This window comes from Myotis nattereri (assembly GCF_964212035.1).
Source record: "Myotis nattereri genome assembly, chromosome: 15".
Classification (NCBI taxonomy): Eukaryota; Metazoa; Chordata; class Mammalia; order Chiroptera; family Vespertilionidae; genus Myotis; species Myotis nattereri.
In genome coordinates, this window is record NC_138090.1 from 34,328,419 (window position 1) to 34,345,026 (window position 16,608).

A 16,608-nucleotide genomic window follows, 5' to 3' on the forward strand; every position below is an offset into this window, starting at 1 on the left:
TCTGACTTAATTTTTAGGTTCACTTGTTGATAGGTATGTGTTTGTTGTCACTTTACTGTTCATAGATTTTATCTTTACCTTTTTCTTCTTCTTCCTCTTCTTAAAGAATATCCTTCAGCATTTCATATAATCCTGGTTTGGTGGTGATGAACTCCTTTAGCTTTTTCTTGTCTGTGAAGCTCTTTATCTGACCTTCAATTCTACATGATAGCTTTGCTGGATAAAGCAATCTTGGTTGTAGGTTCTTGCTATTCATCACTTGAATATTTAATGCCACTCCCTTCTGGCCTGCATGGTTTCTGTTGAGAAATCAGCTGACAGTTGTATGGGTACTCCCTTGTAGGTAACTAACTGTTTTTCTCTTGCTGCTTTTAAGATTCTCTCTTTGTCTTCTACTCTTGGCATTTTAATTATGATGTGTCTTGGTGTGGTCCTCTTTGGATTCCTCTTGTTTGGGGTTCTCTTCGCTTCCTCGACTTGTAAGTCTATTTCTTTCACCAGGTAGGGGAAGTTTCCCGTCATGATTTCTTCTAATAGGCTTTCAGTATCTTGCTCTCTCTCTTCTTCTGGCACCCCAATAATTTGGATGTTGGTATGTTTGAAGTTGTCCCAGAGGGTCCTTACACTATCTTCATATTTTTGGATTCTTTTTTCGTTTTGTTTTTCCGGTTGGGTGTTTTTTGCTTCTTCATATTTCAAACCTTTGACTTGATTCTTGGGATCCTCTCATCTGCTGTTGGATCTCTGTATATTATTCTTTATTTCAGTCAGTGTATGTTTAATTTCTGACTGGTCCTTTTCCATTTTTTTGGCATTCTCATTTAGATCCTTGAAGGTCTCACTAAGTTCCTCGGAGGTTCGTAGAAGGTTCTTGAGTAGCCTTATAACTGTGGTTCTGAACTCTATGTTCTCCATTAGTTTGCTTTCCTCCATTTCTTTCATTTGTGACATATTTCTTTGTCTTTGCATTTTTGGCTGACTGCGAGGACCCACTATGTCTATAAGAAGAACTGCTGTGCTGGAGACACCCTTATGGGGCTGGACTTGCTTCAGTGGGGCTTTGGTGCTCACTGAGTCTGCCTTTTGAGTGTGTCCCTTATGGATGTGAGGAGTTGAAATCTGGTATCTGACCAGGGGTACCCTGGCTCCTGGATCTCCAAGTCAACCACTGTGTGAGTCCACCCAGCAGGAGCTACAGTGATATCAGCAGATTTCTCCTCTTTGTTTGGAATTTGGAAGGTTTGGAGCTCTCTAACCCACCTGCAGTTAGATTAGGCTGCAAAATCCAAGGTGATTCCTTTGCACTGCTGAGCACAGTTTGGGAGGGGATGTAAATTGAGTGGGGTGGGGTCTCAGAGAATCACCAGGACAGAGCGACTGTCGTCAGCGTGTCCGCAACTCCTCGCATCTCCGTGACTCCGCGTCTCTGCAGTCCCGCGCCCCCACAGCAACAATGATCCCTGCAAGCAGCTCTGCGAGAAAGCCCCCCTCACTTTCCAAACCACTGCAAGACAGTCCAGTTTCTCCCCGGAGGAGTCTGGGACCTCAGAATCTCGCCTTAAATGAGCTCAGTGCGTTCGAGAGCTTGTATCTCCTTCCGATTGAAAAAAACAGCACACCAAGGTGCAGCTGCCTCACGCACGCCTTCGTACCTCTGTTCGTGGTGCGTCTGCACCTCCTACCAGGTGTCAATGTGCTTCTTTCTTTCCTTCTAGTTGTAGAACTTCCACTCGGCCAGCTTTCCCGTGGTTCTGGATGATAGCTGTTTGGTCTTATAGTTGTAATTTCAGTGTTGTTGTGGGAGGCAGCATGCACAGGTTTATACCTTATGCCACCATCTTGGTTCTCTCAGGAACTTGAGCTTTGAGCATCCACAAATTTTGGTATCCATGGGGTGGGGGGCAGGAATACCAAGGGATGACCATAGAATCATATAACCCACACAAAAATCAAGATATAGAACAGTTCCAGCCACAGTCAGGTGGCTCAGTTGGTTGGAGCATTGTCCCGTACACCAAATAGGTTGCAGGTTCAATTCCCAGTCGGGGCACATACCTAGCTTGCAGGTTCCATCCCTGGTTGGGGCATTTACAGAAGGCAGCTGATCCATGTTTCTCTCACATCAATGTTTTTCTCTTGCTTGTTCACTCTGTGTCTGTCCCTCTCTCTCTCCCCTTCCTCTCTCTCTCTGAAATCAGTAAACATGTCTTCATGTCAGGTGAGGATTAAAGAAAAAAGAAAGAGGTTGGCCAGCATGGCTCAGTGGTTGAGTGTGGACCTATGAAATAGAAGGTAATGGTTCAATTCCCAGTCAGGGCACATACCTGGGTTGCAGGCTTGGTCCACCAATCATGCACGAGGCAGCTGATCAGTGATTCTCTTTCGTCATTGATGTTTCTATCTCTCTCTCCCTCTACTTTCCTCTCTGAAAGCAATAAAAATAAAAAAAGATACAGAACAGCTCCATCATCAATTTCTTGCACCCTTTTGCAGTTGAGCCACACTCCTCCCCCATTCCTGGTGAGACTAATCAGCTTTATGTCACTATAGCTTTGCCTTTTCTAGCATTTAATATAAATATAGTCTTTTGCATTTAATATATTTGACTTAGTTTATATTTTGATGTTAATTCATGTTTTATATGTTAATATTTCATCTCTCCTTATTACTGATTAGTATTACATAGTATGGACATAATTTGTATACTCACCAGTTGATAGACATTTGGATGTTTTTTCATTTTGATTATTAAGAATAATGCTAGTATGAATATTCACATACTAGTCTTTGTGAACATATGTAGTATTTATTTTTCTTGAATAAAGGTCTAGGAGTGGGATTTCTGGGTAGAATACTGAATGTAGATTTAACTATAAAATACTAGAGGCCTGGTGAATAAAACTCGTGCACTGAGGGGTGGGTGTCCCTCAGCCCAGCCTGCACCCTCTCCAATCTGGGGCCCCTCGGGGGATGTTTGGCAGTCAGATATACCTCTCACAATCAGGGACTACTGGCTCCCAACCGCTTGCCTGCCTGCCTGCCTGATTGCCCCTAACTGCTTCTGCCTGCTAGCCTAATCACCCCTAACCACTCCCCTGCCAGCCTGACTGATGTCTAACTGCTTCCCTGCTGGCCCAATTGCCCCCAACTGCCCTCCCCTGCGGGCCTGGTTGCCCCTAACTGCCCTCCCCTGCCCACCTGGTCCCCCCCCCAACTTCCCTCCCTCCCCTGCAGGCCTGATCACACACAACTGCTGTCCCCTGCCGGCCATCTTGTGGTGGCCATCTCGTGACCACATAGGGGTGGCAATCTTGTGCGAGGGTGTGACATTCAATTTGCATATTCCCTCTTTATTATACAGAACTAGTGGCCTGGTGCATGAAATTCGTGCATATTAAAAGGGGATTAATTAGAGGAAATATTTTAATATTGCTATTTGTCCTTTCTCTATAATAGAAGTGTCAGACGTGAAAGAAAATTAGTAAAATGTATATGAAAATCTTCCTTCTGTCAGAATCTGGGGTTCACCACGGGACCCAGAGTCAAGTCCCTGCCCACCCACGTATGCCTCAAAATTGTGTGAGGCCCAGAGCCAGCTGGCCCCACCCCATTGGGCTAGATCCAGACCCAGTCAGTCCCACCCTTGTTAAGCCCCACTGGGTGGGGGGCGCAGCTTCAGGTCCCGTGGCCCGGTGCCGGGGTGGGGAGCGCGGCCTGATGTCCCCCAGCCCAGGCCAGGGTGGGGGGCATGCCTTGAGATCCGCCTTCAAGCTCTGACAGGCCGGAGGCATGGCCTGAGGTCCCCCATCAAGCCCTGCTGGGCAGGGGACACAGCCTCAGGTCCTCTGTCAAGCCCCGCTGGGTGGAGGGCGTGGCCTGAGGTCCCCCAGCCCAACACTGGGGTGTGGGGGCACACATGGAGGTCCCCCGTCAAGCCCCGCTGGGTGGGGGGGCGCAGCCTCAGGTCCCCTGTCAAGCCCTGCCAGGCAGGTGGCACAGCCTCAGGTTCCCCAGCCTGGCGCTGGAGCAGGGGACATGGCCTGAGGTCCCTTGTCAAGCCCTGCCGGGTGGGGGGGCATGACCTGAGGTCCCCTGGCCTGGTGCTGGGGTGGAGGGCGTGGCCTGAAGTCTCCCATCAAGCCCTGCAGGGTTGGGGGCGTGGCCTGAGGTCCCCCACCCTGGCACCAGGGTGGGGGTCGCAGCCTCAGGTCCCTGATGATTGCTCGTTAAGGCTCGTTATGGGAACTCGGCCTCTGCTGTGGGTGCAGCCATCTTGTGTTATGGAAACGCCTGCCTCTGCTGTGGGCGCTACCATCTTTGTGGTGGAGTGATGGTCAATTTGCATATTCTCACTTTATTATATAGAATTATCAAATAGTTCTCAAAGTGGCTGTACCATTTTTCTTTATTTTATTTTTTTAGTTTTATTGCTTAAAGTATTACAAAGGGTATTACATATGTCTCCTTTTTTCCCCCACCCTTGACAATCCCCTGGCCTCCCCTACCCCCCAGTGTCTTATGTCCATTGGTTATGCTTATATGCATGCACATAAGTCCTTCAGTTGATCTCTTACCCCCCCTTCTGCCCCCCTACCCTCCCCGGCCTTCCCGCTGCAGTTTGACAATCTGTTTGAGGCAGCTCTGCCTCTGTATCTATTTTTGTTCATAAGTTTATAATGGTCTTTACTATCCATGAATGAGTGAGATCATGTGGTATTTTTCCTTCATTGACTGGCTTATTTCACTTGGCATAATGCTCTTCAGTTCCATCCATGCTGTTGCAAATGGTAAGAGTTCCTTCTTTTTTACAGCAGCATAGTATTCCATTGTGTAGATCAGTGGTTCCCAAACTTATTTGGCCTACTGCCCCCTTTCCAGAAAAAATATTACTCAGCGCCCCCTGGAAATTAATTTTTTAAAAATTTTAATAGCAATTAAACAGAAAGATATATGTATTAATGTTTCTACCTTTTTCGTAAAATATAGTAAAGAAAGGTGTAAATTATAAACATTGAAGTTTGAAATTATGAAACTATTTATTGAACTCAGAATAGAAAGGTAATACAAAAAAAGTTAAAACAAATGCACCTGTGGCCATCACTGCCCCCCTGGATCGCAGCAGCGCCCACCAGGGGGCGGTAGCGCCCACTTTGGGAATCACTGGTGTAGATGTACCAAAGTTTTCTGATCCATTCATCTACCATTTTTCTTTTTTTTTTTTTTATTAAATCTTTATTGTTCAGATTATTACATTTGTTCCTCTTTTTTCCCCCCATAACTCCCCTCCACCCAGTTCCCACCCCACTCTCCTCCCTCACTCCCCACCCACTGTCCTCATCCATAGGTGCACGATTTTTGTCCAGTCTCTTCCCGCATCTCCCACACCCCTTTCCCCCCCAAGAATAGTCAGTCCATTCCCTTTCTATGTCCCTGATTCTATTATAATCACCAGTTCATTCTGTTCATCAGATTATTTATTCACTTGATTCTTAGATTCACTTGTTGATAGATGCATATTTGTTGTTCATAATTTGTATCTTTACCTTTTTCTTCTTCTTCCTCTTCTTAAAGGATACCTTTCAGCATTTCATATAATCCTGGTTTGGTGGTGATGAACTCCTTTAGCTTTTCCTTATCTGTGAAGCTCTTTATCTGACCTTAAATTCTGAATGATAGCTTTGCTGGATAAAGTAATCTTGGTTGTAGGTTCTTGGTATTCATCACTTTGAATATTTCTTGCCACTCCCTTCTGGCCTGCAAAGTTTCTGTTGAGAAATCAGCTGACAGTCGTATGGGTATTCCCTTGTAGGTAACTGAGTTTCTTTCCCTTGCTGGTCTTAAGAGTCTCTCTTTATCTTTTGCTCTTGGCATTTTAATGATAATGTGTCTTGGTGTGGTCCTCTTTGGATTCCTTTTGTTTGGGGTTCTCTGCGCTTCTTGGACCTGTAAGTCCATTTCTTTCACCAGGTGGGGGAAGTTTTCTGTCATTATTTCTTCAAATAGGTTTTCAATATGTTGCTCTCTCTCATCTTCTGGCACCCCTATAATTCTGATGTTGGTACGCTTGAAGCTGTCCCAGAGACTCCTTACACTATCCTCGCATTTTTGGATTCTTTTTTCATTTTGCTTTTCCGGTTGGGTGTTTTTTGCTTCCTCGCATTTCAAATCATTGACTTGATTCTTGCGCTCCTCTGGTCTGCTGTCGGGAGTCTGTATAATATTCGTTATTTCAGTCCATGTATGCTTAATTTCTAGGTGGTTCCCCAATATAAGATCGAGGGTCTCATTAGTTTTCTTGTAGATCTCATTAAGTTTATCGGCAGCTTCTAAACAGTTCTTGAGAGACCTTAAAAGTGTGGTTCTGAACTCTATATCTTCCATTGACAATTTTGTCCTGTTTCTTTGTCTCCGCATTTTGTTATGCTTCCTTGGTGCACCCCCTAGTGGTCTTTGTGCGCAGTCTTATAAACCTTGATTGTTGTAGCTAATACCAGGGAGAGTTTGACCTCCAGGCCAAGTGGCTATGAGAATCAGCTGTGTCTGCAGTGAGAGAACTTCTGTCCTCTAGGGAGGTGCTAATCTAGCCTTTGCCTGAGGCTATCCAGAAAATGCCTCTGTGCAGGGCTTGGGCGGGGCGGGTCGAACAGGATCAATAGGATGGGCCGGAAAGAGCAGTTATGGCGACTCTCAGTCCTGTCCCCAGGGGCTCTGCCTCTCTGAGTCCCAGCAACGGCTGCAAACCTTGGATAGAAAGCTGCACTCGCTCTGACCGAAGCCAGACAGTCCCGCTTCTCCCGTTTGAGTCTGGGTCCCTAAAGACTCGCCCGGATCTGGAGCTCAGAGTCTGCGACTCCCTCCAGATTGAAAACAACAACCGCGCCCTCCGCCACCAGCCCGCTCCGCGCACTCCGCACCTCAGAATTTGACTTCAGCACTGCGCCTCCTCTGAGTGTCCGTATGCGTTTCTCTTTCCTCCTAGTTGTAGGACTTCCACTCAGCCAGCGTTCCTGTGGTTCTGGGTGATGTCCCTTCCATTTTTTGGTTTCACTTTTGAAGTAGTTGTTCAAAGCAGCAAACTCCGGCGTTAACCTATGCCGCCATCTTGGTTCTCCAATCACCAGTTCATTCTGTTCATCAGATTATTCACTTGATTTTCAGATTCACTTGTTAATAGATGTGTATTTGTTGTTCATAATTTGTATCTTTACCTTTTTCTTCTTCTTCCTCTTCTTTTTTTTAAAAAAAATTTTTTTTAATATTTTTTTTATTGACTTTTTACAGAGAGGAAGGGAGAGGGACAGAGAGTCAGAAACATCGATGAGAGAGAAACATCGATCAGCTGCCTCCTGCACATCCCCCACTGGGGATGTGCCCGCAACCAAGGTACATGCCCTTGACCGGAATCGAACCTGGGACCTTTCAGTCTGCAGGCCGACGCTCTATCCACTGAGCCAAACCAGTTAGGGCTTCTTCCTCTTCTTAAAGGATACCTTTAAGCATTTCATTTAATACTGGTTTGGTGGTGATGAACTCCTTTAGCTTTTTCTTATCTGTGAAGCTCTTTATCTGACCTTCAATTCTGAATGATAGCTTTGCTGGATAAAATAATCTTGGTACTAGATTCCTGGCATTCATCACTTTAAATATTTCTCGTCACTCCCTCCTGGCCTGCAAAGTTTCTGTTGAGAAGCCAGCTGACAGTCGTATGAGTACTCCCTTGTAGGTAACTGGCTGTCTTTCTCTTGCTGCTTTTAAGATTCTCTCTTTGTCTTTTGCTCTTGGCATTTTAATGATGATGTGTCTTGGTGTGGTCCTCTTTGGATTCCTTTTGTTTGGGGTTCTCTGCGCTTCCTGGACTTGTAAGTCTATTTCTTTCACCGGGTAGGGGAAGTTTTCTATCATTATTTCTTCAAATAGATTTTCAATATGTTGCTCTCTCTCTTCTTCTGGCACCCCTGTAATTCAGATGTTGGTACGCTAGAAGCTGTCCCAGAGGCTCCTTACACTATCTTCATATTTTTGGATTCTTTTTTCATTTTGCTTTTCCAGTTGGGTGTTTTTTTTTGCTTCTTCGTATTTCCAATTGTTGACTCGATTCTTGCGATCCTCTAGTCTGCTGTTGGGAGTCTGTATAATATTCTTTATTTCAGTCAGTGTATGCTTAATTTCTAGTTGGTCCTTTATCACAACCTCGAGGGTCTCACTAGATTTCTTATAGGTCTCATTAAGTTTATCAGCAGTTTCTAGAAAATTCTTGAAAAACCTTAAAAGTGTAGTTTTGAACTCTATATCCAGTAGTTTGCTTTCCTCCATTTCTGTCATTTGTGTCCTTTTTCCTTGTCTCCGCATTTTTTATGCTTCCCTGTGTTGGTAAAGTGGTTTTCTGTGCTAAGTGTCCTCTAGGGCCCTGTGGTTCAGCCTCCCCAATTACCTGAGGAGGACACTCTTGGTGCACCCCCTTGTGGTCTCTGTGCACACTCTTGTTGTAGTTAAGCCTTGATTGTTGTAGGTATCACTGGGAGGAATTGACCTCCAGGCCAATTGGCTGTGAGAATCAGCTGTGTCTGCAGTGGGAGAACTTCTGTGCTGGAGACACCCCTCCAGGGCAAGACTTGCTTCAATGGGGCTTTGGTGATCACTGAGTCTGCCCCCTGAGTGTGTCCGTTATGGTTCCACGGAGCTGCAAACTGGATGGCCCCACTCTGACCTCTGGGTACACTGGCTCCTGGATCCCTAGGGAGGTGCTAATCTAGCCTCTGCCTGAGGCTATCCAGCAAAAGCCTCCCAGTAGGGCTTGGGCAGGGCGGGTCCCAGGGGATCAACAGGGCGGGGCTAGCAGTTATGGCTGCTCTCAGTCCTGCCCTCAGAGGCTCCGCTTCTCAGTGTCCCGGTAATCACTGCAGGCCCCTCCAAGAGAAAGCTGCCCTCGAGTTCCAACCGATGCCAGACAGTCCCGCTTCTCCCGTATGAGTCTGGGTCCCCAGAGACTCACCTAGAACTGGAGCTCAGAGCCTGAGACTCCCTCCCGATTGAAAACAACAACCACGCCCTCAGCCGCCAGCCCGCTCCATGTGTGCCTTTGTACCTTAGTATTTTACTTCCGTACTGTGCCTCCTCTGAGTCTCGGTATGCTTTTCTCTTTCCTTCTAGTTGTAGAATTTCCACTCAGCCAGCCTTCCTGTAGTTCTGGATGATGTCCGTTCCGTCTTTCAGTTGTATTTTTGAAGTGGTTGTTCGAAGCAGCAAACTCTGGTGTTTACCTATGCTGCCATCCTCAAAGTGGCTGTACCATTTTTCATTCCAACCAACAATGTATGAGAGCTACAGTGACTTCACACTAACACACTTGGATTGTCAGTTCTTTTAACTTTAGCCATTTTAAAGGATGTGTAGTGTGTCTCATTGGGGTTTTAAAATCCATTTGTTTCTGATTACTAATAAAGATAAACTTTTAAATGTGCTTTCTGGCCATTCATATATCCTTCTGAATGTATATTCTAGTCTTTTGACAATTTTAAAAACAAATTGTTTGTCTTTTTATTATTGAGTTTCAAGGATTCTATATATCTTGCAGTCTGTGGCATTCCCTTTGGTTTTGTGTGTGTGTGTGTGTGTGTGTGCGTTTAAAAAACATAGTATTATTGATTTCACAGGGGAAGGAAGAAGGAGAGGGAGAGAGAGTTAGAAGTATCAGTGATGAGAGTGAATCATTGATTGGCTGCCTCCTGCACACCCCCTACTGGGGAGTGAGCCTATAACCCAGGCATGTGCCCTAACTGGGAATCAAACCGTGACCTGCTGGTTCATAGGTCCACGCTCAACCACTTAGCCACACCGGCCAGCCTGATTTGTTTTTCAGATGGCATTAGTTTTTAATTTTGATAAAGTATATTTTACCATTTTTCTTTTATTTTAATAGTTTTAACACTTATATTGTGTGTTTTTCTTAGTTATAGAAATTATAGCATTGATATGAGTGACAGCAGAGTCTTTTCTTATAATGATTTATAAGAAAATGAGGATACAATTTTGAGAGATATAGATCAGGATAAAGTTGATGTTTTCAAGCTAGAGAATGGAAAACAATTATAAAAGAAAGGATTAGAGAGAGGACATGAAAAGGGCTCTTTATAGGAGAAGAGCTTGGATAACAGGCATAATCAGAGAGGGAAAAAAAAGTAAAAACTGAAATTGATAGCAATGACAGCTTCTGTATCCAGAAATGATAGTATCAATAATCAGAACACTACAGTATGATAGAGAAGCAAAAATGGCTGTTTTCTGGCCTATTTTCTTTTTTTGTATTAAATATATGTGTACTTCGCTTTTTAGCCCAAGTGAAATTCTATTGCAACTAGATATAAAGAGCACTGTCTATAGTTATTTTACAGTTATAGATTGGTTTAAGTTAAAAGGTTTAAGTCAGCCCTGGCTGGGTAGCTCAGTTGGTTGGAGTGTCATCCTTGTGTGGGGTTCATCCCTGGTTGGAGCACATACAAGAGTCAGTCAATGAATGCATAAGTGGGTGGAGCAATGAGTTGATGTTTCTCTCTCTCTCTAAAACCAATAAATAAATTTTTTTAAAAAGGCTCAAATCTTCAAGGCCATCTCTATATGTATAATGAATAGTGGCTTTTAAATTTTTAAAGGTCAAATAAGATTATAGCTATTTTTGCTCCATCCTTCCTCAACCACAGTTCCTAAACTACAGAGTTAATCACACTAATTTAACTGTGTTCACTGGTGTTTATTTCCACATTTTCTATGACTATTTTACCTAATTTTTATTTAATTAATTGTAAATATTACCAACATGTTAATATGAAAGATGTGGTTCATAAAATTTCCTGCACTTATTTTTCTTCACATTTTCTCTGGAGCTCCTTTAGTAGATGTTAAAACTCTTGGGTTCCTCCACAAGTAAGTACACTGGTTTTCCAATCATTATTCCCGTTCTTTGTTCATTTCTCGCCTCCTTCCTGCTATTCTTCCTTTCCTTTTTTTTTTTTAATATATTTTTTATTGATTTTAGAGAGGAAGGAAAACGGGGAGAGAGATAGGAACATCAAGAGACAGAATCATTGATCAGCTGCCTCCTACATGCCCCACACTGGGGACCAAGCCTGAAACCCCGGCATCTGCTGTAACTGGAAATTATTCAGCAACCTCCTGGTTCATAGGCCAATGCTCAACCACTGAGGCATCCAGGCTATTCTTCCTTTTTTTTTTATTCTGGGAGATTTTCTGGAATTTTTTTCTGAATCTATTAAATTTTTAAGGTCAGCAGCATGTTATTTCCAAAAGCACTTTTTTATAGAACTCTGTTAATATTTCATTGCTATATAATCCCTTGTTTCTGTGATACTAGTTACAGTATTGTATCATTTGTATGTGTGTGCTCTTCTATTTCTTGCCTTGTTTTTTGTTTTGATCTACTTGTCAAGCTAGGGCTTTCATCAAATTTTTGTTATCTTCAGGTCTACATTAAGATGAACATTATGACCAGAAAGATTATTGTAATCTCTGTGCAAGTGTGAGCTTGTGAGACGGTGGGCTTCACTGTACAGCATTAAGTCAGATATCTATGTGTTTCCTTGACGTGACTCTAAGATTTCATTTTTTCACAAAAGAACCTTTCTGTCATATGACACCTGGCAACCATCAGCACCTCTAGAGTTCAGTAATAGAAAGGGATTGGGACCCTCTTCTGTATATAAACTTTTATTCATCTTCTTCTTTTCTGTATGGTACTCTTATCTACTTTTCCTGTCATTAACTAAATTTGGAGACTCTCCTTTATACTTTGTCTGGATAATAAATTCCTATTTCCTTCCAACTAGGAGAGTTGGGCGCTTCAATAGCTCTTTAATATATATATATATATATATATACATATATGTATATATATGTATGTATGTGTGTGTGTGTATATATATATATATACACACATATATATTTCATTGATTTTTTTACAGAAAGGAAGGGAGAGGGATAGAGAGTTAGAAACATCGATGAGAGAGAAACATCGATCAGCTGCCTCCTGCACACCCCCTACTGGGGATGTGTCCACAACCAAGGTACATGCCCTTGACCGGAATCGAACCTGGGACCCTTAAGTCCGAAGGCCGATACTCTATCCACTGAGCCAAACCGGTTAGGGCTCAATAGCTCTTTTTATAATCATTTTATTTAAGCTTCACTTTGCATTCTCACCCATAAAGCCTTTCTGTTGACAGTTGTATTACAAATTACCTTGCTTTTAGGTGTCATCCTCATCTGCTGTCTTTTCACTTAAGCCACTGAGTTCTATAGTTAATTTACATTCCTTTGTTTTTTCCTTTCAAAATTGCCTAAAACTTTCATATCCTGATGTCTCCTCAACCTTTTAGTTTTTATGAGTATGTGCTCCCTTTCACCCCCTTACTATCATTTTAATGGAGTAGAAGGAAGATGTGGAAATAAATGCAGTCATGCACCACTTAATGATGGACATACATTCTGAGAAATGCTTCAGGCGATTTCATCACTGTGCAAACATTATAGAGTATATTTACACAAACCTACATGGTAAGGCCTATTATACACCTAGGTTACATATATATATATATATACTGTGGGACCACTGTCATATATGCGGTCCATCGTTGACCAAAATGTCATTATACAGTGCATAGCTGTATCTTATTTAACCATACATCCTCTTTAATAATACTTCTATTTCATTTTTTTATCTTTTCACCCTAGGCTCTCTCAATTTTATATTTGTCCTTTCATCCTATCACCTGCCACATAAAGGTATTTCTCTTATTTTACTAATTTATGAAGAGTGCAAGGTTACATTTAAAAGCAGTTTAAACTACATGCATCCATGACTGTCTTTGTATTTGAGCTTTCTTTTATATGTAGGGTAGGTTTGAAATTAAGTTTATTTATAATAGCATATTTTTTAATTTTATTAATGTGGAGAAATTCACAAGTGTTACTGATGTTGATGGTGACAATAGCTGCTTTATTGGATGTAAACTACATGCCAGACACTAAATATTTTATAGTTATTAACTCTTCAATGATGATTTTTTTTATACTCCCTTTTAGAAGAGCCCTGGGAAATTTATAAATAAGGACACATCATGAAAGACTTGTGAGTTAAGTCTCATCCTTCTCCATGAAAATACAGCTAAGGAAGAACTCAGAAAACATAGGAAACAGAAAAATATTTCCGCTGGTCACAGACATTGATTCTTAAGATATGCCTGTTTTGCCTAACCTCAGGATAATCAATGGGGAAAGATTTCCATCATAAATTCAACTTCCTTAGATATCTGAGAATTGATATTGGAGAGAAACCATATGAATTTAGTGAATGTGGAAAAGCTTTCATCTATGTGACACGTCAAGAAATACTAAAGAAGTCTTATTGGAGAAAATATCTGCATGATAACAATGCTGAAAAGCCTTCAGACTGAATCAGATCTCCTTCAGTATGATCAAATTCACATCAGAGAGAAACCTTGTGAGTGTAATGAATGTGGAAAAACCTTTAGCCTGGAGAAAAACCTCATAGAGCATAAGAAAATGCACCCAAGAGAGAAATCGCATGAATGTCATGAATGTGGTAAAGTATTCTCTCAAGTCTCATCCCTTACTCTACATTTGAGAAGTCATACAAGAAAGAAACTATATAAATGCAGTAAATGTGAAAAGGCCTTTAGCCAGAAGGGAAACTTCCTTTCTCATCAGAAACATCATACTGAAGAGAAACCTTATGAAAATGGGGGAGCTTCTGTTCAGATGCCAGGTCTTATTAAGCACCAGAGAAATCATTCTCAAAACAAATCATATGCATGTAAGGAGTGTGGGAAAGCCTTCAATGGCAGGTCATATCTCACTGAGCATGAGAAAATTCATACGGGGGAGAAACCATTTATATGTGATCAATGTGGAAGGGCCTTTAGCCAGAAACAATACCTCATTAAACATCAGAATATTCATAGTGGAAAGAAACCCTTTAAATGTAATGAGTGTGGAAAAGCCTTTAACCAAAAGGAAAACCTCATTATCCATCAAAGAATACATACTGGAGAGAAACCTTATGAATGTAAAGGGTGTGGGAAAGCTTTCATTCAGAAATCAAGCCTCATTAGACACCAGAGAAGTCATACAGGAGAGAAACCCTATGTATGTAAGGAATGTGGGAAAGCCTTCAGTGGTAAATCAAATCTCACTGAGCATGAGAAAATTCATATTGGAGAGAAACCCTATAAATGTAATGAATGTGGAACAATCTTTAGGCAGAAGCAATACCTCATTAAACATCACAATATCCATACAGGAGAGAAACCCTATGAATGTAATAAATGTGGAAAAGCCTTTTCTCGAATTACATCACTTATTGTACACGTGAGAATCCACACAGGCGATAAACCTTATGAATGTAAAGTATGTGGGAAAGCCTTCTGTCAAAGCTCGTCTCTTACTGTGCACATGAGAAGCCATACAGGTGAGAAGCCCTATGGTTGTAATGAATGTGGAAAAGCTTTCTCTCAGTTCTCAACTCTTGCTCTACATATGAGAATCCATACTGGAGAAAAGCCTTATCAGTGTAGTGAATGTGGGAAAGCTTTTAGCCAGAAGTCACACCATATTAGACACCAGAGAATTCATACTCATTAAACTTCTATGAATGCCTTGAACTTAGAAAACCTTCAACAGAATTCATATTTGTAGTATATCAGAAAATCCATCTTACTAAAGTGACATGAACATGGAAAATCCTTCAGTACTCTAACTTAAAATACTGAGATTGTAAATAAAAAGTATAGTGTTAAGAAAACTTATACCTCCAGAGCCAACACAATAAACATTGTTAATGATGTACTTCTTAGGAGCATTCTCATTGAAGTAAAAATCCAGTCATGGACACCAATCAGCGTGGTTCTGGAAGGCCTACCTGATGCATTAAGACAAAAGATTCATAATTAAGAGAACAAACTGTCATGTTATATGTTTTACTATATGGGTAATCATCAATTATTTGCTGTTTTCCAGTCATTAAAAAATAGATTATGACAGAATATTGTATCCTGAAATATATGCATGTCTTTATGAGGAATTGGTAATTGACAGATATGTATCACAGGTTGGTAGGGAAATCATGCGTGAGTCAAAAGTGGACTCAGAGTAATTGACTCTTCATATGGAAAAGTATTGAGGTATTTGCTGCCATACATTAAAATATTTACTTATTATGAAATCCAATAATATTGAAGACTAGAATGCAAAATGTGAAACAGTAATATAAGAGCTTTATAGGAGAATGTTTTTAAAACCTTGGAGTAGGAAAGAATTTCTAAAATTTATTCCAGAATACTCACTCTTAAGTATATATACATATACCCAAGAAACATAGTATGTACCCAGGGATTCGTGTACCTCAATATTCATTGGATCATAAATTATATTAGCAAAATATTGGAAACAAATGTCTGTCTCTTGTGAAATGGTTGAATAAAATGATAGTCACACAGTAGAGTATTTTCTAGTAGTTAAGTACAAGTTAAATATATTTAACAAGGAAACATCTGAAAAAGTATATAGAGTGAAGAAAAAAATATCCGTGTAAATTTGAATTAAGTCACTACTAACCAACACCAGTATTAAGCATTGGTTATGGATGGACATTTTGATTTAAAACTGTGAAGAATGGATTACAAGGATACACATTCAGTTCCCAAAAGTGGTTGCCCCCAGAAAGAAAGGTAGTGGAAGGGAAGTGGGATTAAGCATGGTAGTTAAAGAGTACTTCAGTTTTGTATCTAAACATCTATCCTTAAAAAGAAATAAAAATTTCATGTAACCATAACAAAATGTTAGTTAATTCTGGGTTGTGGCAATATATGTGTTTATTTTATTTTTTTGTGCTATTTCTTTTAAACTTTTGAAAATTAAAAAAGATAGAGATAAGTGTAGGGAACCTGTACATGAAGTACATGTTAAAATAGATTCACATTCCCAATCAGATGCCAATTTTTTATTAAAAATACTTCTGAAATTATATATTTTAAATATGAAAAAATTTTTAATTGTGATGGCAGCTTAACAGATCCAATTATTTAAATTTACTCTCACATGTCATATTACTGTATTGGTTTCTGCTAAGTTATAGCATGATTTTACAACAGATTAGTTGAATCACATACATGTAAAGATTATATTTAATAATACATGCACAGACCTGGTAGAGGGAAAGAATTCATTTTCACTGAAACATTTATCAGAAAATTTAATACCCCATATAACCAGTATTGGCAATGGAAAATAGACCATTTTAAAATGAGGAAGCCATGTTGCTCTTACATATTTTAATATGCCACTGAGTAAAATATCCACTCTTATGGTTTAGTCTCAATTTTAACCTCACACTAATATTTTTCTCTATTCTGCCAGACATAATCAATTCCCATTTGTTTCCTTAGGGAAAAGGGTGCTGAAAGATAGATAGACCTAAATAGTACTTTATTTTCAGCAAATCTTTTTATAGGATTTTTGAAAGGGATGCTTGATCCCTTTTCACAGCAATTTGACAGGTAGAAATCTGTTAATGCTCTT

The 16,608-nt window shown here is 40.8% G+C and overlaps 1 protein-coding gene across 2 annotated transcripts in view; it reads left to right on the plus strand.

The window, feature by feature from the left end:
- The window catches only part of LOC308531061 (uncharacterized protein), a 101,348-nt gene extending 85,414 nt beyond the window's left edge, over positions 1-15,934 (plus strand). For both annotated transcript variants that reach the window (XM_081107910.1, XM_081107911.1), the window contains exon 2: positions 13,096-15,934. In XM_081107910.1, coding sequence (XP_080964036.1) covers positions 13,435-14,673 — 1,239 coding nt within the window. In that variant the 5' untranslated portion in view covers positions 13,096-13,434 and the 3' untranslated portion in view covers positions 14,674-15,934. The remainder of the gene's footprint in view (positions 1-13,095) is intronic.
- The last annotated feature ends 674 nt before the right edge of the window (positions 15,935-16,608 follow it).